General features: G+C 41.8%; 1 protein-coding gene across 23 annotated transcripts in view; it reads right to left on the reverse strand.

Annotated features, from left to right (window-relative positions):
* ROBO2 (roundabout guidance receptor 2) overlaps positions 1-15,601 on the reverse strand; it is a 1,095,356-nt gene that overhangs the window by 102,921 nt on the left and 976,834 nt on the right. For all 23 annotated transcript variants that reach the window (XM_077342393.1, XM_077342394.1, XM_077342374.1 and 20 more), the window contains 4 exons: positions 13,947-14,028; positions 13,241-13,406; positions 9,936-10,102; positions 2,136-2,257 (listed from right to left, as the gene is read on the reverse strand). In XM_077342393.1, the coding sequence (XP_077198508.1) occupies positions 2,136-2,257; positions 9,936-10,102; positions 13,241-13,406; positions 13,947-14,028 (537 nt within the window). The remainder of the gene's footprint in view (positions 1-2,135; positions 2,258-9,935; positions 10,103-13,240; positions 13,407-13,946; positions 14,029-15,601) is intronic.

Consider the following 15,601-nt stretch of genomic DNA (forward strand, 5'->3'; position numbering starts at 1 on the left):
AATTTTCGCATGTCTCTAGTGGGTATTGTATGTGGCTCAGTTGGTACTGGGTCACTGCTTTTCTTCTCTAGCATGTAAATTGGAATTAGCAATCATAAAAAAGTTGTTTTGTTTTGTAGAAGGTCTGTTCTTCTTTGTGACAAATGTGGTGAAAAGAAATTCTGCTCTTTACACTATCTTGTTTACCCCTATTTTTCCTTGTGTGGTGACATATTTCTTCTTGACGAGAACTTGGTGTTTCAGCTGAGTTTGTAGTTTGTATATACCTCTTCAAATATGGCTAGAACTTGAATATCCACTTAAGATGGAGGTTGTAGGTTAATGAAATTTGTATTTACATCATTTATTTGTAGGGATATCGATTCAGAAAGCCGATAAGCAAACTACTTTATGTCATCTGTTACTGGGTCTGTAACAGTTCTGCTGAATAAGGAGAACAGGGTATCACTGCACATATTCTCTTTGGGTCATCTCATAGACCCATTATGCACGGGGGGAATAACGCACATTCGGGGTGGAATGGCGGCGACTAAAATCACTGATAACTCACGGAGCCAGCTGCAACCGGCCGCAGCTTCGGTGCATACGGCTGAAAAAGCCGCGTTAGCGAAACGCGGAAGAAAGCGCAGCTTCCGGGTGACCAGGGCGCAACCAGAAGTGGCGCCGGGATAGCCGCGTGCATAATCGGTTACTCTGGGTTTTGCCGCCATCGCGCCCCATCCCGTGCATAACCCGTGTGCGTCGCGTCTTCCCCCTCTGCATTTCCCATGTGACCCGAAATCACCGTTTCGGCGGCCGTGCATAATGGGCCATATGGAAGCATTTTGCGGGTTGCAATAAGGGCAAGCCTAAATGTGAATCTATGTTTTTGTACAGGATGCCAAATTCTTAAGGACAGTCATAGCCGTATGTCATACTGCAATAGTATTACTTACATGCCTGTATAACTTCCCCGATACATTTAGCTACTGCATGTCTTAAATCAACATACGAAATTCAGTTTTCATTAATTCTATCCCTGCAGCAGAATTCACCTCACACAAAAAACAACCCCCTTCTAGTATCGTGCTGCCTTAGTGACTAGTTCTCAGATTTCCCATATGTGATGCTCTTTTCTCTCTTTGTACAGAAACTGCCCGAAGGACAGCAAGCTGCTCATTTAGAGGCCTAGACATTTTCTGCTTCTGCGGTTACAAATTCTTTTTGTAAAGTAGTGGAAAAATAAATGTTACATTCTGAATTTCTGTCTTTAATAGCACTAACCCTACTCATTTCACTGTTTTAACAAAACAGTTGAAAGTAATATGAAGATCATGGCTTTGATGCCACTGATGTTCATATTACTGGACTAAATACCATTAATCATCAGATAATGCCCTCTAGTAAGGCAGCATATTATTATAAAGGTCACTGGTAAAATAAGTCTCATGGGAAGACCCACTGAATTGATTTGGAAAGAGAAGAACTATTAAAATATCACTGTATAAATTTGAACACCTAGCACGACATACACAAAGAAGAATCTTGTAAATATTGTTCATGTGTTTCTGTATGCCTCAAGACTGTAAAGCGATCTTTATTGTTCAAACAAAACAGTTAAGATGTTGTGTGGTGTGCAATTATTGTAAAAGAAAGGAAAATGGGGAAATGTATTTGAGTCCTGGTTTCACTTCACTTGATCTTTCATGCACTTGTTCTACTATATAAGGGGGAATGCTGTTACAACTACTTCAAGATAGCAGTTTTTGTGACCTAATATCTCATTTGGATTAAGACTAGACTGTAAATTCATAAAGATCAAATTCATAAAGATTAAAGAAGAATATAATTTAATTATTAGAAGATTCGTTTCTTCTGCTAATTTTATATTACACAGAACCATAATGTAATTGCTTTCTGAACTTCAAGAGTTTCTTCTACCTTTACTAGATAATAAGAAGGTGTAATAAACTGCTAGTAAAAGCATTGTTGTTCCCCAAGAAATCTCAAAGCTAATAGATATGGGAAGGGAGAGAATATATGGACCAGCTCTGCCAAGCACTTAAGGGGGGGGGGGATGAAAGCCCTCAAGAAGGAAGGACAAGAAATTAAACTTTGAGTTCTTATTGTATGGTACATTTTGACTAAAACCTTACCATCCAGGTGACTTGAACTGTGGTTGGGGTCAACACTACAGGATTATGCAGTCGTACAATGACATCTCCCAGTTCCTTTTGGACCTGCCTGTGATCTACTCCTTGTGCTGGTGGGCTGATATCTGGCAAGTCAAACACACATGTATAGACACATGAGATACCTTAATGATGAGAGTAACTCAGAAGAATGTTGACTATGATAACTAAATAACTTAATTATCTTGATTTAAATAACCATATTATACTAATTTTTCTTAAAATAATGCAACAAGTATTTATGGCCAAAATACAACACTAAGAAAACATTTTCTTTTAATGAACACATCATTAATGTTCCTTTTGTTAATATATATGAAAAAGCTGTGCAATTCAAATGTGGTAGTATCTTTGAAGTGGCAGGTCCTAGTAAGTCAAGGCAAGTTTTGTGGTCTAATTTAAGCAAAGGATTCAAAATGTAAAGATTTACCACTTTCTAAAATTGTTTGTGCCATAACTTGATCCAACTACAATTTGCAACTATAAGAGCAAATAAATGGTGAAAACTAGAAAACCACAATGTGCGCTGAAGGGATTTAAAGCTGTATGGAAGAAAATGGTCAAACCTGATTCCAGATATCCTGCCTTAATGATTACCCTATAGAGAGGCAACATATTCATATACTACAGTCAACAACTGTGTGACAACCATCTAGGTACAGAATACAATATTCAATCACCATTATCATAGCTTCCTCTTTCCCCAACCTACACGATCCTACAAAGTCTTGCAAAGACATAGTAATCCCTTAGGTGATGTTTCTCTCTAAGACCTGGTCCACATAAGAAGTTATTTATTTATTTAATGCACTTCTAGAACACCTTTCCTGAAGGCTCAGGCCAGATTGCAACACTTAAGGACATAAAGATTTTATTTAAAAAAAAAGATTTTAAAAGTTAACTGATTTTTGCACTGCCACATCTTAACAAGCAAAACAGAGAGAGAGGGGGGGGGGTAAGGCAAAATATAGTCCCCAAATGTAGATTAATTATGTAAACTTGGATATTAATCATGTGCTTTAAAAGAAAAAGGGCAGCTATCTGTCTTTCTCTCTCTATGTGTTTGAGTGAAACTCATATACTTTCCACAGACTGAAAGGTGTTTTCTGGAGATTGAAAGGATTTCTGGAGGAAAAATAACTCCCAGCAATGGAATGAAGGGAAAGCCAGAGATTTGGAGGGGAAAGGAGAAGATATGGTAAAAATTTTCCCCCTTCCATTTGTTGAAGTTTTATGTGGGATCCAATCCAGTGTTATGTCTCTCATTACTCCATGCCTTGACCTCCATTTAATTCTGTTCAAACATATCATAATGGCAGGACACTTTGGCAGAGAGTTTATTACATGCTCAGCAATTATGGACAACTTTACTAGGCATTTTATTTAGCTTTAGGATATGAATTTCTCAATATATTTGCAATTGTGAACATGTACATTTAAAATAGTTTCAAACAAACTGTATTACCCTTTAGCCAAGATTTTATATCAGCACAACTTCATTAGAAAATTTGGCAAGCATTTGTTCCCATGCACAATTTAAGAAGTTGAAAATCAGTACTAGGTAGAAAACAATTAACAACAGATTTCATATAAAATGCCTCTGGAATGATTTGGGGGGGGGATCAGTTAAAAATTAGGAACATTTTTTTTCTTGATCCCATATTAAAACTCTCAAAAGTGAAAATACTGAAACCACTGAATATTTCCTCCATTCACTTATGATCAAATGTAATCAGAAAGGACATCCTAAAATCTTGCATATCCATAGTTGACCAATATAGAAGATCTAGAGGTGATTTTAAATTGCTGATTAAAAATAAAAAGTCAATAAAATCTAGAAACGCAAAATATTCTTACATTTATTCTAATGTTGAAATTCTTAATGAATTAGTTAGATCTTATCTCCAGATTGTTATATTTATGGAGGTAAAATACAATAGGATATAACACAATAGGATCTTTACCATGATTGTTCTCTGTTTCATGTCATATCATTTTTCAACATACATTGCTGCATTTATGTTCTGAATTCTGCAGCATGGATAATGTCGTTTGCAATCATTTACTGTCCCAAATAAAATTAGACAACATTAATAATCTTTTCAAACATTTAACATTTGTAAAGATTATTAAAGCTGGCACTTTTTGGAAGACAATATAAGGAAGAGGAAGAAGGGTTAGTTCTTATATGCAACTTTTCTCTACCAGAAGGAATCTCAAAGTGGTTTACAATTGCCTTCACTTTCTTCTCCCCACAACAGACACCCTGTGAGGTAGGTGAGGCTGAGAGAGTCCTGATATAACTGTTTGGTCAGAACAGTTTTATCAGTGCTGTGATGAGCCCAAGGCCACCCAGATAGCTGAATGTGGAGGAGGAGCAGGGAATCAACCCCAGCTCGCAAGGTTAGACGCTGGCACTTCTAACCACTACACCAAGCTGGCTCTCAGACATTCATTTTAATAGGTAATATTTATTTATTCTTCTCTACTACCACAGATAAAGATATGTGTATGCACACAAATAAAGAGCCTCTTGTGGCGCAGAGTGGTAAGGCAGCCAACATGCTGTCTGAAGCTGTCTGCCCATGAGGCTGGAAGTTCAATCCCAACAGCCGGCTTAAGGTTGACTCAGCCTTCCATCCTTCCGAGGTCGGTAAAATGAGTACCCAGCTTGCTGGGGGGTAAACGGTAATGACTGGGGAAGGCACGGGCAAACCACCTCGTATTGAGTCTGCCATGAAAATGCTAGAGGGCGTCACCCCAAGGGTCAGACATGACTCGGTGCTTGCACAGGGGATACCTTTACCTTTACTGCACACAAATGCTTATCCTTATCCATTGTTGTTTCTCTATATATTTATGAAACAGCCTAGGGGGTGGGACGTGTCTGGCTGTCCAAGTTAGAATAGGGCCAATCAGGGTACAGCCAGCTTTGCGCTGATTGGCCCTGTCCCTGCAGCTCCCGCCCTCTGTCCCTGGACTCTAGCCCCTTTGCTCTCAGACGCCTCAGTGCCTGGAGCCAGCAGCAGGTAAGGGGAGAGGACCCTGGGCAAAGGGTCGTGATGGAGGGCTTGCTAACGAGGGCCTCTTGACCTGCTAGGCTGGGCCTGCTGACAAGGGCCTGCTGACTGCCTGCTAAGGAGCTCTGTCCCGGCCCTGCTAATGAGCTGCCCATCCCCCGCCTGCCCCACTTGATCTGGCTGCGAGCTGCAGCCCAAAGCCACCTTAAGCTGCCTGGCCAGGGGCCAGGGGAGGGGGCCCTTTCAAGGCCTGTTTCAAGGCTCTACTAGACTAGACTCAAACTTTGCTCTCCGGTTTCAGATCAACACAGCTACCCACCTTAATCTATAGAAAAATATGTACAGCCCTTGTAAAAAATTCAGTACTAACTCTCAACCATAGAAGTGAATTTTATAAGAATTAAGAAGGCCTTTAAGGGCCTCACTGGGAGTTACAGCCCTGTGTCTGTAACCAGACACATTAGCATCCAGTTCTGTGCATTTTTGGTGCAGCGGCCAAGGAACAATACATGCAAATAGCAGAAGCTGCTTCTTCTTCTTTCTGACCCAAAGCATTATGGCTAAGGAAAGGGACCTGGCATACCACCCTCAACACCAATACATTATTTGATCACAGGCCAGAACACTACAGATGATTGCTGATGGATTGTTGTTATTGGTGTATTTAGTGCATGTTTATCCCACATTTTCTCAAAAAAACTAATGGTAACATACACAGTTCTCCCCTTATCCATTTTTTGTTCATGTTAACCCTGTGAAATAGTTTTGGCTGAGAGTGGCAGAGTAGGTATCTGAACCAGAGTCTCCAAGATCCTAGTCTGATCCTCTAACCCAAGAGTGACCAAACTTTTTGGACACATTGAGTAACTGTTTTGTGAGTTAGACCACAGCAGTACCACAGTCAGCACCAATTCCTGTTCTCCACTGCTATCCTGACTCTAGCAGCAAGGGGAATGTGCCAGTCTCTTGACCTACCAATTCCAACAGGCTACTATGAGTGGCTCAGCAGCACAAGGAATGCAGTAGGGAAGCAGCTGCTGCTGGCTGCTAGCTACCAAGGCACACTAGGGCAGAGTTTGCACTTACTTTCTTTATTCCATTGTCAATCCTGTTGAATTCAGATAGCTTTGAACTCGGGGCTTCCCTTCCCCCCCTCCCCATTGAAACAGGAAAGTCTTCTGCACGTGGCTAGGGAGGCTCAGAAGAGGGGGGGAGGCAAATGGAGACTCTTTCTTTGTTTTCTTGAAGGGAGGGAAGATGATCCAAGAAGTCAGAGGAGGGAGGAAAAATCCTTTCTTTTCTTGAAGGGGGGGGGGGATGAAGAAGGCACAAAAAAAATCCAAGGCCGACAGAAGTTGAGAGAAATTAGGGGCTTCTCCTTTGAGGCAGGCTTGTCACATGACCACCTGTAGCCAATCACAGGTCCTCTACCACGGAGGAGAGCCCAGATTCAAAACAATGTGATTTTCTGAATATATTCAGGATTAGCAGCAGTCTGAGATATCCTACTCCGGATCAATCCTTCTTGCCGCAGAAGGAAAATTAAAATCACCCCAAATCCAAACGGAAATCGCATTCTGTGTAGAGAGCAGGGACTGAATCGATCTGGGGTTGGAATAAAAGCTCCGTGCAGTTTACACCCAGGAGAGCTCTGGGGTAGAGTTCAGGGGCTGGGTGAAAAGTGACTGATTACTGAAGGCTGTTGTTTGGATGCCAACACTATGTTGATTGGTTATGGACCTTTATTTACTCAAACAAGGAGTGTAATTTTATTCATTCTGTGTGCAATATTAATGTTTTTTAAAAAAACATTTTTGAATAAAGTCTGCAATATATGTATTGCAGTTTATATAATACATTAGTACATCAGTGCTTGTACTGATTCTTCTCCTTGTAATGGCTAGTGTAAGCAGACAGCTTTCTTTGTATGCCAGTTTTCTTTGTGAGGCTGTACTGAATGTGAGCACATCTGAAGTTAGATCAAAATATTGTGCTAAGTGTCATTTCAATTTATTATTTAATTTCTCCAAGCTGAAGGATACTACAAAGGCTGTCAATGTTATGTATGCTGGAGTACACACATCTGGCAGAAAGCTTGAAAAAACAGAATCCAAAATATGCACTGAAAGCAAAGCAAAGGACTGTATTAATGAAGTAAGCCCCCCCCCAATCTGTCAGGAAAAGAGAATAATTCTGATGAATCTGAACAAAGCATGGTCCCTTAGCAACATAAAGTATCTCAGTGGACTCCAGGAGGCACAGTAGACATTTGCCTCTATTTCCTCAGTTTCCTCAATAGATGACAGCAATTTGAGGGAGTCCACCAGAAGAAAGAATGGGATGCCTCCACTGTGTAGACTTCTATATTACTTGCTTTCATGTTGCAGCATTTGCTGTGGCATGCACTAAAGATCTCACCTGGATCCAGATGACATAATCATAATGGGGCAGGAAATCGTATCTACCTTTAACTGGCTATTTCACGGCCTCCTTTCTACCAACTGTCCTGTCTTCTGATCAGGCTTTCATAGAATCATAGAGTTGGAAGGGGCCATACAGGCCATCTAGTCCAACCCCCTGCTCAACGCAGGATTAGCCCTAAGCATCCTAAAGCATCCAAGAAAAGTGTGTATCCAACCTTTGCTTGAAGACTGCCAGTGAGGGGGAGCTCACCACCTCCTAAGGCAGCCTATTCCACAGCTGAACTACTTTGACTGTGAAAGATTTTTCCCTGATATCTAGCCTAAATCGTTGTAGTTGAAGTTTAAACCCATTACTGCGTGTCCTCTCCTCTGCAGCCAACAGAAACAGCATCCTGCCCTCCTCCAAGTGACAACCTTTCAAATACTTAGAGGGCTATCATGTCCCCTCTCAACCTCCTTTTTCCCAGGCTGAACATTCCCAAGTCCCTCAACCTATCTTCATAGGGCTTGGTCCCTTGACCCCAGATCATCTTCGTCGCTCTCCTCTGTGCCCTTTCAATTTTATCTACGGCCTTCTTGAAGTGAGGCCTCCAGAACTGCACACAGTACTCCAGGTGTGGTCTGACCAGTGCCGTATACAATGGGACTATGACATCTTGTCATTTTGATGTGATGCCCCTGTTGATACAGCCCAAAATGGCATTCTCCTTTTTTACCCCTGCATCACACTGCCTGTTCATGTTCAGTTTACAATGTCATTTTGTTCACTTACCCTCACTGGGATACAAGGAAATATAATGGGGGCTGGAAAAGTCTTTTGCTAAGGTTACTAGAAAGCCTACCTGTATCTCAAACATCATAAACAGATGACCGTACTGGTACTTCAGGGTATAAATAGACAGCAATAAGCGACCAGATGTCTTCTGTCCTTTCTTTCATTCAGATGTTTTCTGGACATGTTTATGGAAATGAAACTCAAACACTTTCTTTCTTGGCCAAAGGCTATCAGAATAACCAGTGTTAAAAATATAGGCATCAGCAGTGGACAGTATGCACACATATGAGGAATATCATCTCAGAGACGAATATGTAAAGAACACAAACTATGTTCAAGGGAAATAGTTAATTTTAATACTGTGAACAGAAGCTCTGGACTGTAGAACTTTACACTGAATTAGAAAATGCACTACTAATGTGCACACTGATCTACAATACACAACTCCATCATGCTGGGGATGCAAAAAACTGGGGGATGAAAAATGACTATAGAACTGCATTCCCAGTCTGCAGATTTTATATAGGCTTATGCATTAGCCATTGTCCATCTATGGGGCAACAACATACTAGTGTTTCTCAGAGTACTGCTATTCAATGTATTTGTCAGGAGCATCAGGTGGGTTGCACAGCCTCCCTCCAAAGCTGTAAGATCCAATAGAGGTTCTTTCCCCTCCTTTTTTTGCAGCCATTTTTTGGGAAGGACCTTGTTCCAGTGGGCATATGTAAACAGCAAGGGCACCATGCCTCATGTCTAATGACAGAGTAGTGAGGTGGGGTCAGGATGGATGCCATTTTTTTAAACCACAGATACATTAAGAAACTCTTCCTTGAAAAAGCTTTTCATTGCCCTTTTTGTTATCCCAGAATATTATAATATCATTGTATATGAAGAAGAAGAAGAGTTGGTTCTTATATGCCACTTTTCTCTACCTGAAGGAGCCTCAAAGTGGCTTACAGTCGCATTCCCTTTCCTCTCCTCACAACAGGCACCCTGTGAGGTAGGTAAGGCTGAGAGAGCCCTGATTTCACTGCTCAGTCAGAACAGCTTCATCAGTATTGTGGCAAGCCCAAAGTCACCCAGCTGGCTGCATGTGGAGAAGGAGCGGGGAATCAAATCCGACTTGCCAGATTACAAATCCGCACTCCTAACCACTATAAGCAAGCTGCAGTTATCCTCTCCAAAGTATAAACCTCCAGTGAGGTTCACTATATAGTAATTATCCAGTGTGAATTAGTTTACACTGTATTTCATTTACACTGTATTTCATCTGCCCTAAATTCCCAAAGATAGGGTGGACTATAAATCCCATAAATAAATTATTTATTTCTCCATTAATTCAGTTTGGTAAGTTCTGGCATTCTTTTTCCACTATGGTATATAATTTTGTGATACCTATAACCTGGTTATGTTACAGGAGATCATTTGTCAGTCAGTCTTATCTTAGATATGTTAGAATGTGGAAGATTGACAGTAGAATCACGAAGAGAGATTCCTGAAATGTTGCTAAATTAAATGCAAAGCCTGAATAATCAAAAGGCATTACCTTGAGTTCGGACAGGGTCTGACATGGTGCTGGGGTCACTCAAACCTTGTGAGTTGATAGCTCTCACCATAAATAGGTAGACTGTATTTGGACGAAGACCTCTCACAGTGTAAGGTGTTGTTTTTACATGGTTAGCAACTGTTTGCCAGCTATTGCTCACTGATTGACTGCAATAAAAATATATTGGAAGACTGTAGATCAAAGCAGTACAGGAAATGCAAAGATGAAACTTGATTCCAAACATAACTGCATAGGGGAGAAAGGTTAAAATGCCATATTAAGATGTTAATTGGTGCTGATTGAAATAACTAAATTACTCAACAACAACAAAAAAGAATCCAAAACAAAATAGCTCAAATTAAATGACTTCTTTCCCAATGTGAAAATATTCCACTAGGAAAAAACTCCTGTAAAACAGAAAGGAAGTCAATGTACAGGTAAGGTGGAAGCTTCTTGAACATAACTTTGAAAAGTTCAGACCTGCTAAAGAAAATAACAGACCTGGACGCACACTACAAAACTATGTGCTGGCCAATCTCATATGCTAGCCAGACCCAGGATTAGTATGGCCTCAAAGTGCCATTTGAAAGAGAGTGCTGATATGAGATCAGTACTGGTAGATCTGGGACCGCCTCTCCTGTCACTGCTCCAACTGGATGTAGACTGCTGGCAGCAAGCAAATGTGGTGCACATGAGCATGGAAAGTAATGGAAGAAGGGGGCACAATTCCACCTGCAGCTAGCCTTTCCCCACGAAAAATGGGGACAGCATTCACAAAGGCAGCCAGAGTCACAGTCTTCCATGTAATCAGTGTCCTTCCCTTTCTGCAAGCAGCTCATTGCCAGTGCCTGCAGCCATCTCCTGGCAGATAAGGCTAAGGTAGAAACACAGAATGGGCAAGGCAAGGGGACCTATGTCTTCCCATGGTTAGAAAGCTCATCTCTACATTACCCTGGCCTGCGTGTGAGTGGCATGGCTGCCACAATGTCTGGTGGCGGGGATAGCCATTGCCAGCCAAAATGGACAAAATCTGAGAAGGCACTGCTGAAAAAGTTGGTGATGCAGCATGTGAGTGTTGCCGTTGCCACTGTTAGGAGCAGATCCTTCACTTCCTGCCCCACATCTTCCGGTGTATGGCTGCCAATCTGGTGTCTGCCCTGGGACATACTGTCTGGCAGGAGATGTCCACTCTGAAGTTCTTGAACAATTCTTTCTGTTCCACTTGGAAGTATGTCTGAGCCCTCATGGCCAAAGGTGTTCCTTATGACTGGACAGTGGAGGTCTGCCAGGAGGAGAGGCTATCATGTGGGCAGTGATACCCACTGTGTTAGTGGATAGCTGAGGCACTGAGGTCCTGTGTGCTGACTGTTATAAATGCCACTGCCACCTAGATCCAGTTGTTGTAGCGTACAACCTGCTACCTCCAAGTTTCTTCATCCAAACTGATGTCCTACCACCTCACAGGGTAAGCATCATGGGCTCCTCCTCCAAGGTTGGTGAGGAGGGCCAAGGATGCAGTAGCAGCCATAGCAACTGAATACTGCCTCCACCCACACAGAAGAGGGTAACTCCGCCATCATCATGCCCCCATCTCAACTCCATTTCCTCTTGGCTAGTCACTGAGAAGTCTTGGGGATATCATAGGAACATGCTATGGGAGTGATGGGAAGGACCAAGGTGGCTAAGGCTCCCAGCTCAGGGGCTGAGAGAGGAGAGGTGTTTCTAAGGGGGCAGTATCTGCCTGGGAGCTCCCTTAGAGGGACTGCTGTGTTTCTCCCATGTGCCTATGTCTCCATTCCCTGACATTTACTGCTGATGTCATGAAGCAACTACATGCCCTGACTCCGAGGAGGTCCAAGACAATGGCAGCCTCTATGATCCTGTAGTCACTCAGCACCACAGGCCCCCTATCCCTGGTACCTTAGCAGGATGTGATGCAGAGGGAGGACTCAACTTCTTCAGATGGCATTGTCCTAATTCAGGGGGGGGGGGATAGTGGGCCAGGTGTTACAGCTGCTGGTAGCCTGGAGGGGAGAGGGGATTTTGACCCTTTGTCTTCAAGCTCTTTATGCCATCCCACTTGTCCTCTTCCTCCATGAAGGTAGCAATTGAGTAGTAGAGATTGGAGGGCTGATGCATGTGGAAAGAAGGCTTTTCCAGGAGGCAGCAGTGGATGGCTGGGTTGATAGCATTTGTACCAGTGGAAGCCAGGCACCTGGATGGGCTTCTTGCTGTCGCAAAGGGTGTGGGTGAAGGACAGGGGTGCATCAAGAAGGCTGGGGACATGTATAAATCTCTGACACCGCATGTATCTCTTCCTGCTGTGGTTCTATTGGAGGTGGAATGCAGGCTAGCAAGGGGAGGACCTTAACAGCATTATGAAATGCCTCAGACAGCAGTGTTCATTGTCATCCCCTGGAGCGCTATCTGCATGTGGAATAACACTGTGGGATGTCAATCCCATATGATAGCCATACCCAGGATTAGTATGGCCTCAAAGTGCCATCTGAAAGAAAGTGCTGATATGAGATCAGTACTGGTAAATCTGGGACCTCCTCTGCTGTCACTGCTCCATGATGACCCCCTCCCCAGTGACAGATGGCTGGGGCATGTAAGAGTTTAAAAGGAGGTGTACAGCAGAGGAGCTTGTCTCCTGTGGCGCATTCCTCTTTGCCCCCTAATGGATGTTTGGCTTGGCCTCCTCAACAAATGACTCCCATTGGCCCTGCCTACGCAGTTTATCCCACCATCCTTGCTTCCCAACAATGTCAGAGTGGAATGATGCACCTGGCAACATTGTTGGAGCACCTTTTTCCCACTGAGTTGCCGTGTAACTTCCACAGTGACACTGTGTCCAGCAACTGGAGAGCAGGCCAGATTGTTCTGTTGATTGTTGAACTGAATTTCTGCAGAGACAGCACCTTTCTTGTGCTTATAAATCTCTCACAACAGAAATATATGATAATATACACTGATTAACATGTGGATTCTGTAGTTTTGTCCATTGAAATAAACTGCTTTAAAAGGCAATCAGATAGTTTCATGGAGGATAAGTGAATACTTGCTATGATGACTGAAGGGAACCTCTGCAATCAGAGACACTAAACTTCTGAATCCCAGAGGCAGGAGGTAACTTCAGGGAAAGGCCATGGCTTCTATGTTCTGTTGCTGGCCATCCAAAGGAATTGATTGGCCACTGTGAGAGACAGGATGCTAGACTAGATAGACCACTGGTAAATGTATGTAGCTGAAACTAAAGTTAAATGAAAATTATATTGGAATTCAAAAGACAGATTTTAACATACCTAAAAGCCTCAATGATATATGCACTGGTTGGAAGGTTTCCAGGAGTGCCTTGCTGCCATGACAAGGTGACACTGTTCTTAGTAACATCAGTGACCTGAGGCTTGGACGGTGGCCCAGGAAGGTCATTTAAATCATAGTTTCTGCTTACTGATGCTCCCCCAGACTCTGAAAGACACAAAAGATTACATTTTATACTTCATATTGAATACAGCCATGCCCATATTGAATACAGCCTATAAAATATCTCCATTTGCAGTGGTCTAAAACTATTTTAAAATCACATCAGTGTAAGAAATTGTTCATTACATTTATATCCACTGCACTATAGAATTTATACTTCTTTTCTGACAGGTGCCTTTTCCATGACAGGCAAAACCTCAAGAGTGAAAGCTTTCTTGACCCCTACATCTCTATGTTAAGGAACACAAGATGGTTTACCAGTGGTTCATCTAGTGCCATCCTGCATGGCCAGACTGGTGTTTTCAAAGTCTTATTCTGAAGCCTTTTATGTCCCTATTATGTAAAATGTTAGATACTGAATTCAGGATACAGGGTACAGTTTTAAGAAGCAGGTGCTGAATTTCTACTTGTCATTCAATACTAATTTTATCAATTTTATTTATATATTTATACTTTTCTCCACAACTTTGCATAAAGCATTTTCTCAGTATACTAAAAATAACTAAAAATAAATACATGGCTTACCCGTTACATCTAGGACAGCACTCCAAGATGTCTCCCCACTTGAACTTGTAGCAACACATGTATATGTACCGGTGTCAGACATCTGCATGCATGGAAATGGTTGAAGATGTTAATGACAACCCTTTTATACATTCGATTACTTAAGTCTGCTAAATGTTTGTTTCTGGATACTCAGTGAGATTGGTCTGCATTTTTAATTAGAATGAATGACACTAGATATTTCACAAATAATTTAATGGTGCTTTGTTTTTACTGAAGTATAAAGAGATTACTTAATGAAGAAAATGATGAAAATTATTATATTATATATAATTATAATATCACAGTATTTTCCATAGTTCCTTCACTCCTCAATTATTATGTCTCAAGTAAGTAATATTGTTTCAAAATAAGATATCGCGTCTTCGGGAGCCCTGAGGGGGAAAAGAGGCTGAGCAATGTTTAACTGACGCCTAGCTCAGCCACGCCCCCTGTTGCCATGCCAACACACACACCGCCCAGAATGCCAGGGCTGGGAGCTCTCTCCCACCAGCCAGGTCCCTGTCGGCGTCCCTCCCCTGCAGCGGCAATGGCCCCCTTAAGTTGAGTCTTGGGGGTTTTTCATAAACACAGATTTTGATATGGAAACTCCAGTTAATGTTTTCTGTTATTTATCATCTGTAACTACTTACTTCTAAAATCATAACAATTAAGACTTGGGGGGGGGGCAATGTTCTCTGGGGCCTCTTTTATTTGGCCTATTGCTCCAAATTTGCACTGCACTTAATTGGGTGTAAAATAAAGTGCACTGCCCAAAGAAGTCTCGAAGTGGCTCACAATTTCCTTTCCTACCCGCAACAGATACCTGTTAGGCAGGTGAGGCTAAGAGAGCTTCTGACAGGACTGCTCAGTCTGAACAGCACTATCAGGGCTGTGATGAGACCAAGGTCATTCAGCTGGCTGCATGTGAACGAGTGAAGAATCAAACCCAGTTTACCAGATTAGAAGCCATCGCTCTTAACCAAAACACCATGCCACTCTTAATCACACACCCACAAAATTAGTAGTACCAGTGGCTGTTGCTGCAACGACAGTGAGGCAGAATGGTTTCTTTACTGGTTCCAGTACCAGTATAATTGCAGTAGAGATAGTGATAAACAAATAGATTGCCATTTCTGACCCATTTCTGCTAGTGAAGTAATTATTCTGAAATTTAACATCAAATTCTAGCTAATTTATATTGGTGGGTATAATGATTAGTGACTCATTTTTCTTTTTATTTTTTTCTGTCTTATCTTCAATCTCCATTTTTTGGAGTTTTGAGGAAAACTTGTCAATAGCAATGGCTGTTCTAATAATAAGTTATCATAAGATCAATGAAAAGCTGCAGTTGGTTGAGTATGGGTGCCCCATGAAGTCCTAATCCTGCTGTTGATGTTATTCTAACGATAGAAACAGATCAGATGAAATGTTGACATTGGTGATAAGAGCAGAAAATAATTCCTACAGATATAGAGAGTAGGCATTAGACCCACAATACTTTATTGATTTTCAAAATGACTATGAAACCATGCTCTGGACAGAGAAAACTAGTATTTCTGTAACTTCTTTTTAAAATAATGAGCATTAGAACAAAATTAGGCATTCTTTGATAGTAAAAGGTATCTAGTAACATA

The sequence above is a fragment of the Paroedura picta genome, chromosome 6 (genome assembly GCF_049243985.1).
Source record: "Paroedura picta isolate Pp20150507F chromosome 6, Ppicta_v3.0, whole genome shotgun sequence".
In the NCBI taxonomy this organism is placed as follows: domain Eukaryota; kingdom Metazoa; phylum Chordata; class Lepidosauria; order Squamata; family Gekkonidae; genus Paroedura; species Paroedura picta.